This window comes from Euwallacea fornicatus, chromosome 6 (genome assembly GCF_040115645.1).
Source record: "Euwallacea fornicatus isolate EFF26 chromosome 6, ASM4011564v1, whole genome shotgun sequence".
NCBI lineage: Eukaryota > Metazoa > Arthropoda > Insecta > Coleoptera > Curculionidae > Euwallacea > Euwallacea fornicatus.
Window position 1 is genome coordinate 2,048,797 of NC_089546.1, and position 19,907 is coordinate 2,068,703.

The window sequence follows — 19,907 nt, forward strand, 5'->3', positions numbered from 1 at the left end:
TCAGAGACAGCAATTATATAGTACAAATACAGATTACGTCTTGATTTACGTTTGTTTTTCATTCAAAATACATGAGGCAGCTGGCAAAAATGTAAAATGCTGTTGAAACTTTAAAATTGAGAACTCAGTTCAACGAGTACATAAATATATTGGGAAATCTAAATGTTTCAAAAATTCAATATTGCACTTTTGCAATATGATTATGGCCTACCGAAGAAATGACAGCAAAATTGTTATTATAGAAAGAAACTAATTATAGAACTAAAATGAAAATGTTTAAATTTTACTTGGCCCAATACTGTACACCTGGGTGAAATCGAGATAATTTTATCAAAAGCTTCTATTTCCTAAGTGTCGTATGTCCAGAAAAACTGATTTACTTAGGTATAATCGTAGGAGTGAAACGTAGATTACCTAAACCTTAATTTGTTGTAAACCATATCATCTTATTTTCAATGCTTCCTAAACTACTAATTATTGCTGAATTTTTGCTAATTTCTTAAACTGAACAGTTGATAGATTACTGCCGAATGAATATCATCCTTCATGTAGAACTACAAATACTTTTAATTGGAAGTTAATATTATATTTTTATTTTTTGAACTTTTAAATAGGTGTCCAACAACTGTAAAATCGTTACCTTTACTGAATGTGGCCATATATTAACTTCTTAAAGCCATTTTGTGCTTGTTATAAATTCTAATATTTATTTTCAACTCCAACCAATTAAATTAAAGAACTATTACTGTGTCTACGTCATACTTTTGTTTTTAAATTACTTGATTTGACACAATTATCAAGTTATCACGTGTTCGGATCGTTAGAATTCACAAAGTACCAACCAATGCCGAAAATGTACCTACAATCAATAATAATATGATTATTAAAAATGTTTTTCTTAATATTGTAAATTATGATATGCAAATACCCAAATTTTAATAATAAAAATGAGCGAGGCAGATATTTAAAATACGATAAGAGGAAGTGGTACGTTGTTTCAGAATGCACAAATATTACGATCAATAATCCAGAAATGCAGTTAATAGATGCACCAAGTAATACAAACAACATTTTTGAAGCAGTTAAGAGATAATAATTACAATATTTCAACTGGTGATTTTAAATAAAGGATTACCACAATGCTTTATAAGATAGATTGCCATACCTATATTTACATTATTAGATTTCCTGTAGATTTCTCAAGCATGTTCAAATTTAATAGAAAATCTGAAGTAGTATACTGGTATATTACTACTATTGTCTATTTCTCAGAATTGTTATAAATCCAAATACAGTATTTAAACTTGCAGAATATGTCTTTTCTATTATCATTCATTTAGAGGTTGAATTATAAGATATTACCTAGTGCTACTCAAGTCAGCAATATTTCTTGCGAGTTCACTTAGTCATTGTTGTCATATAATGTCATATATTTTATAATCCAATAAACCTATCTAGAAAATTAAATAGAGTCGACAATACTTTGATTACATTATCATCACGCTCACTTCTTTGGGCGGAAATGTCTTGACTAGTTTCCCATATATCGCCATTTACGGTTCACACACGCATAGAAAATCAATTTATTTTGAATATTTGAGTTCATGGATGACATTTTCCATGTTTAATTTAGACTGATTCATTGCTTATCAAGGATGTTTCTTAAACATTGAACTTAATTTTTAAAGAATATTTCTTGGCTGAAAGTAAGAAAAAAATCTGATAAACATTTATCCAGAACTACTTTATTTTAAAAATACAGGGTTTTGATTTTTTCGAAATTGGTTTTTTACATTAATATAATTAAATATTTCGTAATTTAGTAATAATATTGTGATGTGTCTTGTAAACATATCAGAGTTTCTTCTAAACATTTCAAGGGCGTGTTTACAGGGTAGGTCTCTGGGAATTTTATAAAAAGTAGTAAAGCCCAGTAGATTCAGATAACTTTCATAATTATTTCATTTAATGCAACTAAAAGTGCAACTTATTTGATTCTTAACTATTGTCTCTATTTTACATTGTTTGGAAATTAAATATAATTCCCACCAACTTAAAATACAACTTAAGAAATAAAAAAAATGAATTATAGTTTTTTTGAATTCATAAAAATTGTTTATGGCTACCACCAATTGTTTTTTTTATTGAATTGCGATATAAATTGATGATTTTAAATGTCCCCATAGAAGAACATGTATGGGAATTAACTCCAAGGGTTATAAGTGACAAATGCCTCAAGCAATGCAACCATCTGGATAAACTGCTGTTAAATATTAATCAAAAACCAAACTAAAAGTCCTTGGTGTCTCATGCTGCATAAACCATATTAATTTATTTTTGCCAATAGAAAATGGTCTTAACAAGCAAGCATATCATTCAACAAAGAACCTGCCTATATATTAGAGCATCTAACAATAATCACGTGACTTTTAATTAGATCTACCTCCAACTGTACTAAATTCACAAGTTCGTTAACTTGAATTTGTATATCTTCAGTATTTGGGGTGAACATATAAAACAACAGTTAATAATAATGGCAATATAAGAAGAAAAGAGTGGGTCTTTTGCAAATTTTAAGCATTAGAGCACAAACATGTGACATAGGTCTTCTTTGCCCTTGATTTGAAAGTGCAGTTTCAAGATATAAGGGATAGAAGTAGGATTCTAATCATTAGAGAGGATGTGTTTTTTATTTTTTATGTGCATTGTTAGTTTTTATTTTATGTTTGAATATGATGCCTCACACGCAAGTAATGATTGTTGCAGTGCTGGAAATGCACCCTACTCTCAGTTAAAACGAATGGAAAATAAGATTCATTCTCTATTACAGCCTCATATGAGAATTTTAATTCTCATTTGTATATCTTGTATATCCTTATATGGTAAATGTTATTCTCAGTTAGATTTAACCAACATGAGCGTGCAACTCCAGTACTCCAACAACTATTAGTCATATGTGAAGTATTATTCCCAAATTTAAGAAAAGTAAAATGAGAATGAAATTATTTTAGGACGATTATTATTTCATATGTGGCCTATGTTCCTTGACAATTATCTTAAAATATTGCCATTTTGACTTTAGTTTAGAAGCATCACTGATTAGACTGAATAGGCATTTCTTTAAACCTGACTAAAGAGTTAATGAGTCATACTTTTTTTAAGACCAATATTTATAACTTTTTTATTATTTCCTTTAAACTATTCTTTGCTTTTTATTGAACTGACTAGCAAAGCAAAGTAACTACCTGTATGAACAGTGAGAACTGGTGCCTACTTTATTAAAGACTATACTGATTGGATGATGAATTAATTAAGATGTGTAGCTAGTTTATACAAAATATTAGCAATTCATTCTGGCTGTTTTTTCCAAATTTGTGAATAATTATGAAAATGAATATTTAACTGTAATTTTTTTTTCTAACAGACACTTATAAATTTCATATCATATAATACTAGGTTATGCAAAAATGTTTAGATAAGTACATACATAATGCTTTTTTGTATTAAACAATTATGAAGTTTGTAAATTTTATTGTGAATGAAAATAGTTCTTATATAATACACACTGTAAAATGTAAAATTTAGAAAAAGATCCATTTAATATACAGGCAAACATGAGGTTGTAAGCAAATTGAGGAGTAAATAATGTTAATTTGTAAGTTGATATATTTCTGGAACAGGCAATAATAAAATCTACTTAATATAATTATTTTTTGTTTTAAAAACTTGATTGGACATACAAATTCTGACAAGAAAATTAGCAATAACAATAATAGTTAGCATTTAATTTTGTAATTAATACTGGTTCTATGATATATTTCAATATTTTCTACTAAAATATTTAATTTATCATAGAACAATTATTTTTGTATTTAGTATTAACAACCTATTCTCATTCTATCAATGCTTATTTCAAGACCCTCCCTCAACCGGAAATTTTATTTTTAGGCAAAACAGTTTTAGAAATATTTATGAGTCTGGAACACCAAAGCAGGATACTGCTCTGTAAGTATCAATTGGAACCATCACTTGCCATTAAACAAAATAAACAAATGAATGGATAAGTATCATAAATGAACTTTTGCAAGATTTATTTAAGAGACCGTTAGGGATAAAGGTGTAACAGGGGCCCCAAAACCAGGAAAACCATATTTGAGTTTAAAACAAACCGATGTCGCATGACGTGCAGTGAAAGGAAATGTCAGAGCTACAAGTTTATGGCCAACAACCTGCTCCTCCGCTGAATTTCTTGGGTTTTTCCACACTTACGAGTTCAACACTTTTTCAGGTCACACGGAAAACTATCCCGAAAACTTACGCACTATAACTCGGACACCTGTACGTGTTTTTATCCGTCTTTTTGTATATTTTCATTTCACTGTAAGTAGCAGCCATGCCAATTTTTACCATTTCCTTACCCCGCTTGCCTCTCTCATACCACGCCTTCAGATGACATGAGCAATGACGTGCGCCTGCGTACTATGTGATTTAAGCAGTTTCACCAATGGAATGATTCTTATTACTCTTTTTGCATGATTGTTTACAGTCAATTGATTAAAAAAACCTTCTGGAACGAAAACACTTTATCCCTTAAAACCGTACCAGCAGTACCTGGATTCTCTTATTAATAAAGTAAAAAAATATATATTATTTTGAATTGAGTAACACAAATTCTATTGTTTACTTTGTCTACAATGAATTCGTAATGAAAACATGATAAATAAAGACATATAGGTTAAATCAAAATTATGTTATTTTTGTTATAACGACGATTAATTTCTCAACAAACCTCGCTGGTGAAAAAAGCAATTAATTATTCTCTTGTCTATTGAATGCTGACTCCACAGACTTTATAGGAACCAAATAAGGTAAAAATACATCCAGATGCAGGACATTTGCTTAGTTTTAAAATTAAGGGATATTAACCCGTTAATGCCTTTTGCACCCCTTCATTTTAAATTTACACCATTATATGTGTAACGGAATAGTTAGAGTTTACATTAAATACAGCATTCAAAATAAAAAATTCTTCACATATTTCCCACATGAAAAAATAAAAACCTAAATATGCATAAATATACCCTTAAATATAAGTGTCACATCCTCCACCAAATTACTCAAACCAAGTTAACCAGCCCAATTACCTGGACCTGCGGTCTTAAGCATGAGAGCAAACTTAAGTAGACAAATTGAAAAGATGGCATTGAACATAACTAAACCAATTAACTTATCTCCAGGGTGGTTTACTGATGTAGTTATTTATTTGTTTATGTGTATATTTGAGTAGTGCACTTGTGGAGTTGTTTCATTGATCCCGATGTCGTATCTTACAGGCAGCATGTTCTAAATTAAATTTACTTTTAATTTTAAACTTGTTTTAGGTTATGTTTCCCTTAGCACTACTTTACATTCATGGCAAAACTTAAGCTGGTACAATACCATTTTATGTTAAATAGTGCTATACTTTGAAAACTAGATTTCTTCTCAAGAATGTATTGCTTTTTATAATTCAATGTATTAATGACTTTACATCCTTTGAACATGAGAATGATATTCCTCAAAGCTTCATTCTTTAAAGCTTAGATTTTTCTTTTCAAATAAAATTTTTCCACCCTAACTAGAAAGATTTTCTCTATATCATTTACTTACACCATGTGACAAAAAACTTTTGCAAAATAGTTTGGCTACATGTCTACCAGTGACCATCCTAAAGAATTAGTTGCAAGTTTGACAGAAACAGATATTTTAAAAAGTATTTAAGAAAATGCCAACAGAATTATTGAGGTACAAACACAGTGCATTGATAAAGTAATTCAAGAGATATGCCATTAAAATAGTTTAGTTGAAAAACTGGAATAAAAAGCTAAATTATTCAATAATTTCAAGAAAACAGTAAATGCCCACCCCAAAGAAAATGAGTGATAAAAGTCTAAATAAGATTTTGATTAGTGGAGAGAAAATAGTTGAGTGTGTTTTGCATGGTTTATTTTTTTATGAGTTTTTACTGAGAATTAATATTTATGCTTTTCAATTTTTTAAAATGTTTTATATGCTTAAAGAGAAAAATTTCTTAAGTCTTTTGATTTATAATTTATTTTAGTTTATTGGGCCAAATAATTAATACACTTTCAACTTTAACTATGAGCTAGTTTCCAAAGAAATGAGGAATGTGACAAATACTAAAGTTCTATTTCAATGTTTCTGTGAAAATTAGCAAAGAATTAAAGTAGGTTGAGAGCAGTTTAGAGTACATTATAGATTCAGTGCTTGTACAAAGTATTTAAACACAGTAATATCTTTCATAAACTCAATATTTAAAACAATATGGTTAAACACATATAATTTTATTTTGAAAAATGCATTTGATGCATTAATTTTGATGGAAACATTTTTTACCCCTAATCATTGCTCTTTACTAATTTTATACTTTCAAAGGGAAAGGTATCCACTATAATAAATTAAATTAAGGGTAATTCAGTAAGCAGTATAATTGTAAACTCAGAACTAAAATGGGATTTACAATGTCTTTAAAAAAAGGAACAAAGTCCATATCTTAGAAAGATTAAATGTTTGAATCTGTGCTACTTAGATAGATAATCCAGTTTTCTTTCATTTTGAAAGATTGGAAAAATAACAATAAGATTTAGTAATTTCAAATCATTTTCAATGTAAACAATTTTTTAAATACAACAACATTATTTTTTAGAATTTTAGTAGTAAAATACAGTTATTAGGTATCTACCATAGATAAAATATTAAAAAAAAATTGTTTATCTGAGAAGCAAATAATTTAAATTTTAATAGTTTTAAAGTATAGAGCTAGAAACAGAACTTTTGTAGAGGTGTGTCTCATACATATTTAATAGGAAATGTATCCATACCGGCCTGTTGATAGATGTGTAGTTTGTTAGATTACTAAACAAGTTCAACAAATTGCAAGTGGAAAAGCTGCTCCAAAATATTGAAAACCTCAACAGGAATTGGTGGTGATAAAGCACTAGATATTCCTTTATCTGTTGATGAAAACCCCATACGGTCTCCCATAAAACTTGCCGATAAATTTGATGTAACTGTCATAAGTATGCAATCTTTTAAAACGAGAAAATATTCATAGATACAAAAATGTTCTTATTCAAAAGTGGACACCTGAAGATTTCGATCGCAAGATGGAATTTGGGTAAATCGAAGTAGGAAATACACATTCAGGGTAATAGGTTATTTTCTATCATTTTAATTTCGGATGAAGCATCGGATTGCTTAAATGGACCTATTCATCGACATAAATCTCGCTACTAGTTTACAGACAATCCTCATTGAATGCAGACTCTGTATACACAACATCTGCAAAAACGCAATACATAGATGGCTATTATCAGCCACCAGTTCATTGGTCCATTTTTCATGAAGCCAACTTAAACAACACATCATACTTACACTTATTGAAACACAAAATAGTTCCATCAATCGCTGCAATTTTTCCTAGCGAAAACAAGGAACAAGTAGCCAATCACATTTCGATCTAGCAAGATAGTGCATCACCACATTATGTTATAGCTGTGAAAAATCATTTTGATCAGGGTTTTTCTAGAAGATACATCAGTAGAAGAAGCGCAGTAGAATGACCGTCACGATCTTCAGATCTTATGCCGTTTAATTTTTTTCTGGGTCATTTAAAGAGTACCGTTTACAAATATTGACCACAAACTTTAGATATTTTATGTCTTGAAATTCAAATATTAAAATTAATAATAAAAAAAAACAACACTGGATAACTTCATAAAATAGTTCGAGGAACGCTTGGGTGGTTGCCAAATTGTTACTGCAGGTTAATTTGAGCATTTATAGTAGAAATTTCAAATTGTAAAATTTAAAAAATTCCGATTACTTTCGAAGATATGCGAGAAAAATGTTTTTGATTTTTTCTTATTTGATTAATTCTTCCTGCCTTTCCAGTTTATTTGGAGAGGTAATTCAAAATGATTGAGACTACAACTTTTTATTTTCTAAAACCTGGCGCTGTCATCTTTAAAACCTGACGTTTCGACTTTCGGCAACCATCCTCAACTTTGGTTTTTTTATCTTCTTGGATTTTCAAATTTTTTATTTCAATTTTTTTTTAGTATTTCGATGTTATATTAGCAATTCTGTTTTGCAAAAAGTGTTTTGAAAATAAGATATAAGAAACAAGTAAATAAAGAAAGTTACAAGAGGTGCTCATAGGATTCACCCTTCCCTGGCAAGTACAGCTCTACGTATTTTCTTAATTTCAGTACCAACCTTAAAACATAATTTCTTCTTGTTTTGGCCTTTAAAGTTGTAATAATCTGTCTTCGTAGCTTATTAAGGATGGGCCTTACTTTTTGAAGGCACTCTTTGTAAAAACAAATTTTTTGCATCAAATTGCAAAACTGACTTCGGATTTTAAAAATGACATTCCCACGTTGTAGAAGTGCAAAAATTGAAATGTGTCTATAATGTTGAATTACGTCACTAAAAATTCTGAAAAAAAAATAAAAGACTTTCTCCAAAATTTCAGTTTATTTTTATGCCTCTGAAAGTCATCAAGATGTTTCAAAATTTCAAACGGCATCTTCTTGAGCTCCAAGTTGTGCAATTTTGCCTCAGTTTAACTGACCTTGTATATTTTATGGTCGCCGAGACTCTCCTGATTGAGTTCCAGAATCGGACATATTGTATAGTGGTACTTAAAAATTTGGTTTTACTAACATTATCTCTCTTCTAAAAGTTGAGGCAACCAAAAATTTGATATTTATATATATAGTTGGTCTCATGAGTATTCGTATCTCATCGAGTCTGGATTTTAAATAATTGTTATTAATTTACAACGAAAAATTTGCAACTTATATTATCACAAATCTAAATTGCAATTAAAAAGCTTTTAAACTCTTATACATACATTTGAAATTTGAGCTACAGACTCTTATTAGTTATCTGTATCTTGTACTATGATACATTTTCTAGAATTATATACAGGGCGTAGAAAAATTAGTGCAATATCAGAAGGATATAAATATGAGTTTTAAATCGTAATCTTAAATATAATTTTGGGTAGTATCTGAAAGATCAATTCACTTTATCAAAAATTATTATACATTGATATAAGTATTTTCAGTTTTTTAAGATATTTGCAAAAATCAGAAATTTTGACAGTAAAGGTATCACTTATTACTTGATTTGATTAGGAGGAGACTATGTGTTACTATGGAAGCATTAAAAATAGACACTTGTTTTTTTGCAATATTCTCCATATTATTATTTAAAGCATTCTATCTAAATGGTCAATTTAGCATTATATTAGAAATTTCTTTTGTTTAGAAATGGATTTTGAACATTCAAATAGTGATATATTAAATTTATTTTACATTCACGGTGAATGTGATAGATTGACGTCAAGAATATGTAGAAAATTCAATGAAAAATATCCCTATGTGTCTCCACTGACGGAAAAAATATTCCGTAGATTTAAAAAGAATTTTCGTAAATATGGTTGCATTCATTCCCAAACAAAATTGCTAAAGTCAGTTGCAAGTTCTGAAGAGAATGAGACAAACGTGCTGGGGTATTTTCACATACATCAACATCACCTGCACAAAGGGATTTGAAAATAATCTGTTCATCAATCTAATGCATTTTAAGAAAAAACAAATTTCACAATTATTAATTCATTACAGTATAGCATTTTCTTCCTGGTGATGCACAACTCCGTATAAATTTTTGTTAAATTAATTTGATTATAATTCAGGAAGATCCAAACTTTTTGAAACAAATTATTTGGGCAAATGAAGCTAAATTTTCGTGGGAAGGGATGTTTAACGGACACAGTAATAACGTTTGTTCTTCCCAAAATCCAAAAATCTTGCGAGAAAGTAGGTTTCAGTTTAAATTTAATTTTAACATGTTTTGTTTAATTATAGATAATAAACTAAAATATTTTATTTATCGGGAAAAATTAAACAGTGAAAAATATTTGAATGTTTTGAGGACAACAGTTACCGAGTTTAGCAACAATTTACTATTAAGTTTATATCGGAACTGTTGATATTAATTAGATGCGGCTCCTGCTCACTACACCAATAAAATGAGTGCCTAACTTTTTTTGATGTTTAGAGATCGATGGATACGGCGTTTGGGTCTTTGCAATTGGCCACCCCGGTCACCAGAATGTACATCGGTTGATGCTTATTTATGGAATGTCATTAATAGTAGAGTATACCGGGACGAGGTGTCAAGCATTAAAGAGTTAGAGGAACGGGTGAAAGAAATTTGATATGTTTGATCCCAATGAGCTCCAAAGAACAACAAACATCCATGTTATAAATTCAATCCAAAAATATCTTAAACGACACGGTGTCCATTTTCAACAAAACCTCTAATTTCATTTGTATTACGTAGAACTAGTTTATTATAAAGGACGTTACAACAATTTCGTTTATTTTATGTTGTTAACCTATAGCCTTCTCCTTATTAAATCAACTAGTAAGTTGCATCTTTTACTCTCAAACATTCTAATTTTTGCAAATATCTTAAAAATAATTAACAATGATTATATCAATGTATAATAACTTTTGATACATAATTTATTGATCTTTCAGATGCCATCTAAAAATATAGGGTGTTTTATTTAAGATTATGACTTAATACTCATATTTATATCGTGCTGCTATAGTACTAATTTTCCAACTCCTTGTATGTAAATCCAAAAAAATTATAATACAAGATACAGATAACTAATAAAAGTCTTTAGCTTCAATTTCAGCTCTCTTGCTGTGATAGTTGCAAAGATATATGCTTTACAATTTAGAACTGTTAGTTACCTAATCAGCCAAAAAAAAATTTGAAAACTGATCATTATAGCTATGGCATATGATACATTAACTGGGCTTTAAATCTCCTAGACAATTCAAAAACGTAATAAAATACAGGGTGTGTTACTTAAAATAACAAAGTTGTTTTCAATTATATATAGGCCTGGCTAAATCGCAATGATACCAATATTTTAATAGAATAGAACAAACACCGTTGCATCGGTATCCAAAATTTCAGATCTTTAGCTATATTAAAACTCCGTTTTTAACTAACCTGAACTAACAAGATCCACATCGTAAATTACCCTGTATATTTTTTTGCAAATTAACATGTTCATTTGAAGAAAACGAAATTTTATGGAAATAAGAACAAAATAAAACTCACGAGAGTATTTGCACTGCAATTATTTGTTACAAGTAAAATCAAAATGATTAAAAATTTAGCCTGTCTCAACTTGTTTGTGGCATAGTGTGAATCATTATCAAAGTAGACATACAGATTTGTTAATCTTTACAAAATACTAGTAAAAATGGGGGGGAAAAGTAGTGAAGTTTCATTAAATGATAGAAAATTCATTTTTAATGGCACGCGAAGGTAAAAATTATTTAGAAATCGCAAAATTACTGGGCAAAAGCAAATCTACGGTAAAATATGTTATAAGAAACATGAAATTAAGTGGATATATTTACAATAAACAACGTAAAGGAAGCCAGAAAAAACTTACTTCTTGCGAGGGAAAAGTAATCGTTTAGGAAATAAAAAATTCACAAATTAGTGGGCTCAAGTTATTAGAATTTCTCTTAAAATACTTCAATAGTCAAGTATCGGCAGAAATATGTAGAAGAATTTTCAGAAGGAAAGGCTATAATGAGAGAGTTCCCAGAAAGAAGCCATTTATTAATAAGAGAAATCGAATGAACCGTTGAAAATTTGCAAAAAATGTCGACAAGGATGTTAATTTTTGGGAACAACTCATTTTTACTGATGAAATTTAAATTTCATTTATGTAATTCAGGTGGATGAAGAATGTTGTGGAGAAAATCAAATTCAGAATGTTAATTAAAAAATTTTAAAGGAACAGTAAAGCACGGAGATGGATCCATCATGGTATGGAGCTGAATGTCCGCGTGTACCGTAGTAGCTGTGTGTGCCGCGTAATGGCGTTGATGATTTGGTTTTCATCGAAGGAATCATGTACAGAGCATATTACCTAAATATTATATTTTACGGAATCATTTGGCATGAAGTGCCACAAAATTAGCACAATAACTATTCAAAAAAAGTAATGACCTCAAATATACGGCTCATTTGTAAAAAAATGGATCTTACATAATACGCCACATATCTTGGCAACTCCACTTGAAAGTCTCAATATCAATCCAATAGAACATTTATGATCGAAAAGGAAGAAAAGAATTAAAAATTACGAAATCAATAGCAAAAGCATATTAAAACTAAAACTTTTGGATATTTGGTACAATGTTGAACTAAAATGTGTAAAAAAATGGTTAATAGTAGGCTTAATCAGTTTAAAAGTATTATAAAATCCCAGGGAGGTTCAACAAAATATTAAATATAAAAAAATTAAATGTTCTTTTAGTGTAATTTTCATACGTACGAATACTATTGTGTATTTAATTTCATTCCTTGTTACACTGAAACTTATATTTTGTTAATAGTAATGTTTATCTTTAATGAAGTTTATATGAATTCGACTTTTTATACTTTCATAAAACATTTTTATTAGAAAAACTAGTTAAAAGTTACATTATTAAAAGGATTTTTTTTTTGTTAATCTGGAATCAATAGGGTATTAATACTCATGAGAATGACTACGTATATAGATGTACTTACATACATACTATAATAAATATTTATCGTTCCAATTCTTATGAAACCCTGGCTCTTTAATTTGCTCATCATCAAAATGCATTGAAATCCCTAAATTGCAATCAGTTGCTATAAAGGGAATGAGGGGTTGTACCTGAGTCCAAAAAACGAAAGATAGCAACATGTTTCCAGATGGAGAAAGCTATCGGAGGATCATAATTGGTAGTTGCATCTTGATTCAGTTCATCTTGCTTAATTGTTACTGGTTCTGTGGTAAACTAACAACACCCCATACGTAGGCGTTTGTTCGAGTTTATCTGAGATACGGAGGAACCTGTATATGTGAGTTTCATTCTTTAAAAATAGGCCATTATAATTATTATTGGATGCCCATTAACCTTTACAATATATAGTACACATAGTTTACAATATAGTACTCGCTGAATTTGTTACTGCAATGCTCCTGTTTATCGGTTGTTGTTTCATTATTAATATTAATAAAACTAGTTATAACTAATCAATAATCTTTTTAACTTTTCTAACAATTCCCATCAAGGAAAATTATTTCTATTGCTTTAGGAGAACACTGAAACCGCGAGCTGTATCTCTTATGACAATTCAGCCTCCAGCATTTTACTTTCACAGAGTTTTTTAGTAGTAAAACATTTTTTATTATTAACTTTAACTATTAAGATATATAAACGTAAGAGGGAAAAATAAATCAAAATTTACGAAATTCTGGCCTGAAATTGCGGGATTAACTAAATTTGAAATACAAGGTGCCTTAGGACATTGTGTTATGAATTCAATCACGTATTCTAGGTTTCAAACTCATATAAATCTTTATCGAAATGTGCTTCATTTTTGATATACAGGATGTGAAAAGTTGGTTCCTGAAGATGTTTTTTTATTAATATTTTCGAAACGTTTGGAAATAAATTGGTGAAATTTTGTTCTTTATTATAACTTTTTTTTCACATTTTAGATAGTACTTAAAAAGTGCCTAACCTTTTTTTTATTTAATTTTAATGATGATTTTTTAGGTACAAGTTTTAGTATTACTCTAAAGCATTTTTAGCATTATGAATCCGTCGCAGAACCACAACTAACGTATCCATTTTTTCATTGTTACTGAATAGCAATATTGAAACTTACTTTTTTATGGATCCAGCTCGAAAATAAATTATAAAAGACAAGAATAAGTCTAAAAACAACTTTATTTGACAAAATAAATGTCAAACTTGTTAGAAAATCGTTTCTACCATGACCTAGTAGGTAATGAAGTTTAAAAAAGTAAATAAAAAATTGTTTGATGAATTATTGGGATTTAAATATTAATAAAGGAATAAAAAGCGCTTTTTAAATTTGAAATAAAAATTACAGGTACATATTTGAACTAATGAATTTAATAATGATTATTTAGTTATTAAAAGCTTTGTAACGACGTTTAGTATGTCGTTTTGTAGAGAGTACAAAGTTCTGAAACTTTGTAATTTAAACTTCTTCGACTCAAACAGTTTACAAAATACGAGGGATTGAAGTTTAAGTAATTTTCATATTTTTCCAAATATCTAAAAAAACTACTGCCAATGTGGCAATCTTGTAGCTATTTATTCAATCAGCTCCACAAACGACCACTTTTGTCTAATTTAACCGAAGTTTTAATTCTCCCTATTTCGGAAGTAATAATGGTGGGCACGCAAGCAAAATATTTTGTTTATCAAAGACGAAACAGCTTTTGGTATATGTTTATATGAAGCTTATATTATATTTTCGGACCTAGAATACGTGGTTGAATTTATGGCACTATGTTCAGAAACACCTTCTATATCAGACAGCATTCAAACAAATCGGACGTGGGCATAAAACGCGTTTGAGATAACTCTTAAGGTAAGTAGCCAATTTTTTGTTTCAAATATGCAACGGAGTGATACCTTTCATCTACGTTTGCATGTGGTAACTGGATGATGAAATCGAATCATACCATACCAATGGCTCTACGACACAATAGTTAGAGAAAGCTTGCTCAATTAACTAGGCCTTTCAATTAGAAAATATTTTTACAGGATCAGCAGATAATAAATCTATAGGTGCCAAATAGAGTAAGAATTTCTTTGTCATCTTCATTTACTTTGATTTCTCCTGTTTCCAATTTGTATATTCCATTCTCAGTTAAATAATCTCATTCTAGTTACTCACACAACTTTGACTTATTATTCTTTAGTATTAAGACAAATTTACTGCAATTTATATCCACCAAATTCTGATCTTAGATAAACCAACTTTTCCTATCACGAAAGAGCACTGACTGGAATGTTACAATGAAGGTTACTACCGTACTACTTAAGACAGGAATTTGGACACGATTCGTCGCGTGGGATTTTGAAAAGATGATAAACTACAACCAAAAGGTATTTGAAGGTTTTTACATTGCTTTCGAATTACGTGACCCACTATGGCTGAAAAGCAGGTTTTTAGGTAAAACCAGGCCATCTCCTGTAATCCTATTGCATTAGGAAAATGCATGCATTTTATTAAAAAGAAAAAAGAATTATTGTTTGTCGTCATTTTGAGATAATTAGTAACCTGAACTAACCTAAACCAATATACGGATCACGACACTTTGAAGAATGGAAATGATCAGGAAGAATAACCTGTTTTAATCCAGTTTAACGCTAAATACTGCTCATCATTCAAATAGCGGTTTATGGATAAACGTAGAGATTTTGATAGAAACATTTTCAGTAATACCTTAGAATATCCTCTTATTTTACTAATATGTAACTCAAATCTGTCAAGCATTCACATTAGATAGCATATGAAAAGTAAGAACTGATAACATCAAGATTTTATTGAGAATTTGTGCTTTATCTGGCGAGAAACCTATGAAGGTTTGAATTTCATTCAGGATTCCAAAATTGATCCTATAAAACGTTTCATTCTAGCTGGTATCGCCAAGCAGAATGATGTTGAAGAGATCGTGGGAGCGAAAAAGTTAAATTTCGTACTCACTAGTGCGTAGACTGACACCGAAGAGTAATTAATTTTGCTAAGGATCCACGTTAAACTGTAAATCATTTCCAGATTATTCTCGTATCGAAAAAGAGGTCAGATATACAAAAAACTCATAAGGACGCAATGAAAGTATATAAATAACGTATCACACAATTTTTGCTCTTCTATTTCTGACCATTTTCTGCTTCATTAAACATTCGACAGCATTACATTCTAAAGGGGTGCAAAAGGCATTGGTAAAGTTCACTTTAAGCTTAATTTTGAGGAGAAAAGCTAACTTAAAATGAACAACTTGCGCCTATTAAGCGTTATTGTGAATTTTGTTCTAAACATGTAGCCCCTCGGCCGCACTTAGTAACCAGTGCCCTACTACGCCCGATAATTACATAGAATTCTGTAAATTTTAGTTGGTTCGAATGTTAAGCAAATGATTTTACCCTCAAGTTTTCTTGTTCATCCAGCTCTCCAAATTCAAATCTTAGGAGAGGGCTTTGATACAATTAAATGAAAATGGATTTACGGCAATGCAGAGTATGTCTAACTACTGATGATTCGACGTTGTGTTATTCAACATATTACGGTAATAAATTATATCATAAACTTAACAGTACTTTCCCAAGGCATGCCATGCGAGCTACAATCCAACAGGTGTTGGAAGTTGTTACACAGTCGAAAGTGAGTTGCAATAAATATTTTATTAATAAATTATGTTTTTACCGAATCCGTCCTATTCGTCTCAAATGATATGACCCAGAATTATTCTGCTTATTCTTTCTTTAGGTACCATTGGGCAAGGGACTACCAATGTACATTTGCAAGAAGTGTATTAGGGAATTAAGAGATGCGAATTCGTTCATTCTCAAGTTTTACAAATCTCGAGAATTCCTTAAATGTGAAGATAATGATTACTCTGCGGAAAAGCTTGATAAATATCCCCAGTTTAGTACTATACTTATCAAGACTGAGAATGAAGTAGTGATTAAAGAGGAACCGCTAGATAGCGATTGTGATCCTTTGGGAGGTTGTGTAAATCAACAACTTAGTCCACCATTTAATAGAGAATCGCAATCTAAATATGATCATGAACATCCCAAAAAAGTTATGATTGAAAATAATACTGAAGTTTCTGTAAAAAATGAACCTAGTAGCGAATCAGAGCATGAGCCCGAACGAATGCCTTTTGAATCAGTTACATTAAATAAACTCAAATACGAAGTTCAGTCAAAAGAACCACTTGATGAATCCGAAATGGTGGTCTACAACGAACCACTCTCTGAAGGAGTAATAGATATTAAAAATAAATTAATTTCTGTTGATCATTCCTACACAAAGGATCCTAACCAATCTTCAGATGATTTTGAAAGCGAATCTAGTGACTTCAGTGATGACGAAAGCGATTCCAAGAAATCTCTAAAATATGAATCAAAGAGAAATTCGTCCAATGTAACGTTAGTGACAGTTGAAGATGTCTTGCAATGCAAGCGCAAGCGCAGAAAATGGAAACGTTCAAGTAAAAATAATTTGGCACAACTACCTTGCCAGATAAGTGAGAACATTTTTGATGGGATAGGTGAGCTTTGATTTTTTTTAAATTGTAAAACAAAAAATGTGGGGAAGACTTAACGAATATGTAAAACTATGTTAACAATATATGTATATTAGTCAGTGAACCCATTTGAGTATGCTGTGGAGCAAAAGGTGCTCCTCATCGGTCTTAAATCTCGAATTATGATGCTCCTATAGTTACATGTATTTTCCACTGCAATATGTTATTAAATTAAAGTTTCATATGCTTTCTATCCAACATTTGTAGTATCTAGTGCCTCGTATCAGTAACTCTGTTGGTATGGACCGTTCCTAGTTCCTTTTAGGTATATCTTATTCTTCCCATATTGTACCCTTTTTACAAAATGGTTTTTACAAGGTGTATCAGAAATAAGTGCATTAATTTTAATTAGTGGTAAAGCTTTTCAATGGTAACCATTTTCCTTAATTCTTTTTTTCGTTATCAAAATAAAATTAAAAATTGTTTTGAACAAATTTATTTCATTACCCGGCATTTTCCTACTCGACTGAGTGATAAACAGATACCAAGAAAAAGTGCAAAAGTTGCCAGGTTTTTGTATTAACATTGAGTTTCTAACATGTGAAATGTGTTATGATTATTAGTAATTGATTTGTTACATTGCAATACAATATTTACTTATCTAATTTCCCGAAAATGTTGAACTACATGCGCAAAAGTGCGTTTGTTAGGAGTTCCACGACTTGGAAACTTTTGTCAGTAGATCCCACGAGCTATAGCAGCGTTTTAATCCAACTCGTTATATATTAAAACAGTGTTTGTGTATTCAGTATTTAAAAAATGAACTATTTTTAACAGATTTTAATTGCTTCAAACATCGCAATATCAAATGTAAACAATAACCTGCCGTGATATAAAATAAATTTGATTTGTTGACGAAAGTAAACGTAACAGAAGTTTAATCTTTGGCCTTTTTTGCAAAATAGTTTAAATTTAACAACAAGAATAATTGACGCCTCATAAATTTTATTAAGGGAAGTGCAAAAACAAAAACGTGGTTTTCGAAGAAAATGTTCCTCTTAACGAAATCTTTCAAACGTTCAAACGAATGTACTTATTTTTGATACACCCTGCATAATAAAATAAAATGTTAATGTTCTATTTTGCGCATGTCTGTCATGTACTTCCACTAATACACCTACTGAACAATAGCATAGATGACGCTATTTTTAGGCGGGCGATTTAAATTAATTTCCAGTATTCTTTTGACCTAGTTATTTTTTGTTGCGTGACCGTTAAATCTTGATGTTATTATGTAAATCTAATCATTAAATTATTTGTTATTTAACTTTCAGATTTCACCAGACACCTGAAAAAGCACAAGATAATTGAAAGGCGAAGGAATAATTCCAAAAAAGTAACTTCCTGTAAAACTAATCAAGAATTTGCTTGTAATTACTGCAAAGTCGTAGTTGCATCTTATTGGCGGTTAAAGGTTCATTCGTAAGTTGTTTCTGAAATCTCTTTATTTAAATTAATAGGCTATATTTTTAGATTAAAGCATCTTGGTGAATACAACTGTTCTTACTGTATAAAAGCTTTTGCGGATGAAAGTATATTGAAGTTTCATAAGTACTTCAGGCACAATGTTAACGTTGATCTGGAAAGTTTACAACAGCCAAAGGAACCAAATATTATGGCCGAGGAAATTGATGATTATAAATTAGAAGTAATTGAATTGCCTAGTGAGACTTGCGAAATTGTTTTTGAGGATTGATTGTTTGTTATTTATTAAAAACTGTTTTAAATTTCGCATTTTTAACGTTTACGTCGAAGCAGGAAGAACGTAATAAAATTACAAAATGGAAATTTGCAAGTAAATTTGTATTATTTTACGACATGTGATTAATTATTACAAATAGATATGGAAAAAAGTAAAGCAGCAAATAAGTTTGGTTTTGAAATTTTCTATCTGTCTTTAATTGCATCTAATTTGCATCTAATGAAATCGCTGAAACCAAATTTGTTTAGAAGTTTTTATTTTATTTTTCATTACATTGAACCCACTCGACCAAAAATGTTAAAAATGCAAAACTGAAACTATTTCTTGCAGAAAATAAATTTTCTACTCAATCAAAGACTATTCTAAGTAAAAATTAGAATAAAATAAAAAATGGTTTTTAGTGGAAAAATATTTTGTGTTATAAAACAAAAGCAGCTAATAGAGTTGTTTAACTTTTATTAATTTTAATAGGTTCAAATCAGATGCAGTAAATCCTGAAGAACAATCTCTAACAAACTGTTTGGATTTACATGACAGTTATTACGATCTATTGGTTCAACCTTCCTAAAGTTGCTAAGAACTTTTTCAGTCTTTCTGTCCTTTTCTATCCTTTTACAGTGAGGTCCTATGATGTCGGCGACATCAACCAAGTACCAAAACATTAATTACTGTTTTTCAATACAGACGCCACTAAAGCCGTTTGGAACCGACAAGATTAGTGTATTCTAGTGGAGTATTCGAGCATCCACACTACTGCGCCAATATAAACGACTTTTTTCACTGCTCTATTTTATTACATCTGGTAACAAGTTACATGCAGACAGCATTTGGTAGCTGTATTACTGCACCCAGTGCGCACTTTCTATACGTCCAAATTAACCATAAATATGATCTTTGATTTGTCAACAGCCTTATATCACAGGCAAT

General features: G+C 30.1%; 2 protein-coding genes across 10 annotated transcripts in view; one reads left to right on the forward strand and one right to left on the reverse strand.

The window, feature by feature from the left end:
- Positions 1 to 4,440, reverse strand: part of Slik (Sterile20-like kinase) — a 35,441-nt gene extending 31,001 nt beyond the window's left edge. For 3 of the 7 annotated variants that reach the window (XM_066282961.1, XM_066282957.1, XM_066282958.1), the window contains exon 1: positions 4,170 to 4,440. The gene's annotated coding sequence lies outside the window, so the exon portion shown is untranslated. The remainder of the gene's footprint in view (positions 1 to 4,169) is intronic. The other 4 variants (XM_066282964.1, XM_066282962.1, XM_066282960.1 and 1 more) reach the window with 3 other exon arrangements.
- Positions 4,441 to 4,736: 296 nt separating this feature from the next.
- On the forward strand, positions 4,737 to 19,436 carry LOC136339692 (uncharacterized). 3 transcript variants are annotated; one of them, XM_066283120.1, is made up of 6 exons: positions 4,737 to 4,868; positions 14,931 to 15,068; positions 16,134 to 16,347; positions 16,453 to 17,242; positions 18,553 to 18,700; positions 18,752 to 19,436. In XM_066283120.1, the coding sequence occupies exons 3-6, from the start codon at positions 16,177 to 16,179 to the stop codon at positions 18,972 to 18,974; spliced, it is 1,332 nt and encodes a 443-aa protein (XP_066139217.1). In that variant the 5' UTR covers positions 4,737 to 4,868; positions 14,931 to 15,068; positions 16,134 to 16,176; the 3' UTR covers positions 18,975 to 19,436. The 3 variants fall into 3 exon arrangements, with proteins under 3 accessions (XP_066139217.1, XP_066139219.1, XP_066139218.1); XM_066283122.1 differs by lacking the exon at positions 14,931 to 15,068 and having other exon boundaries at positions 16,080 to 16,347; XM_066283121.1 differs by lacking the exon at positions 14,931 to 15,068.
- Positions 19,437 to 19,907: the final 471 nt, after the last annotated feature.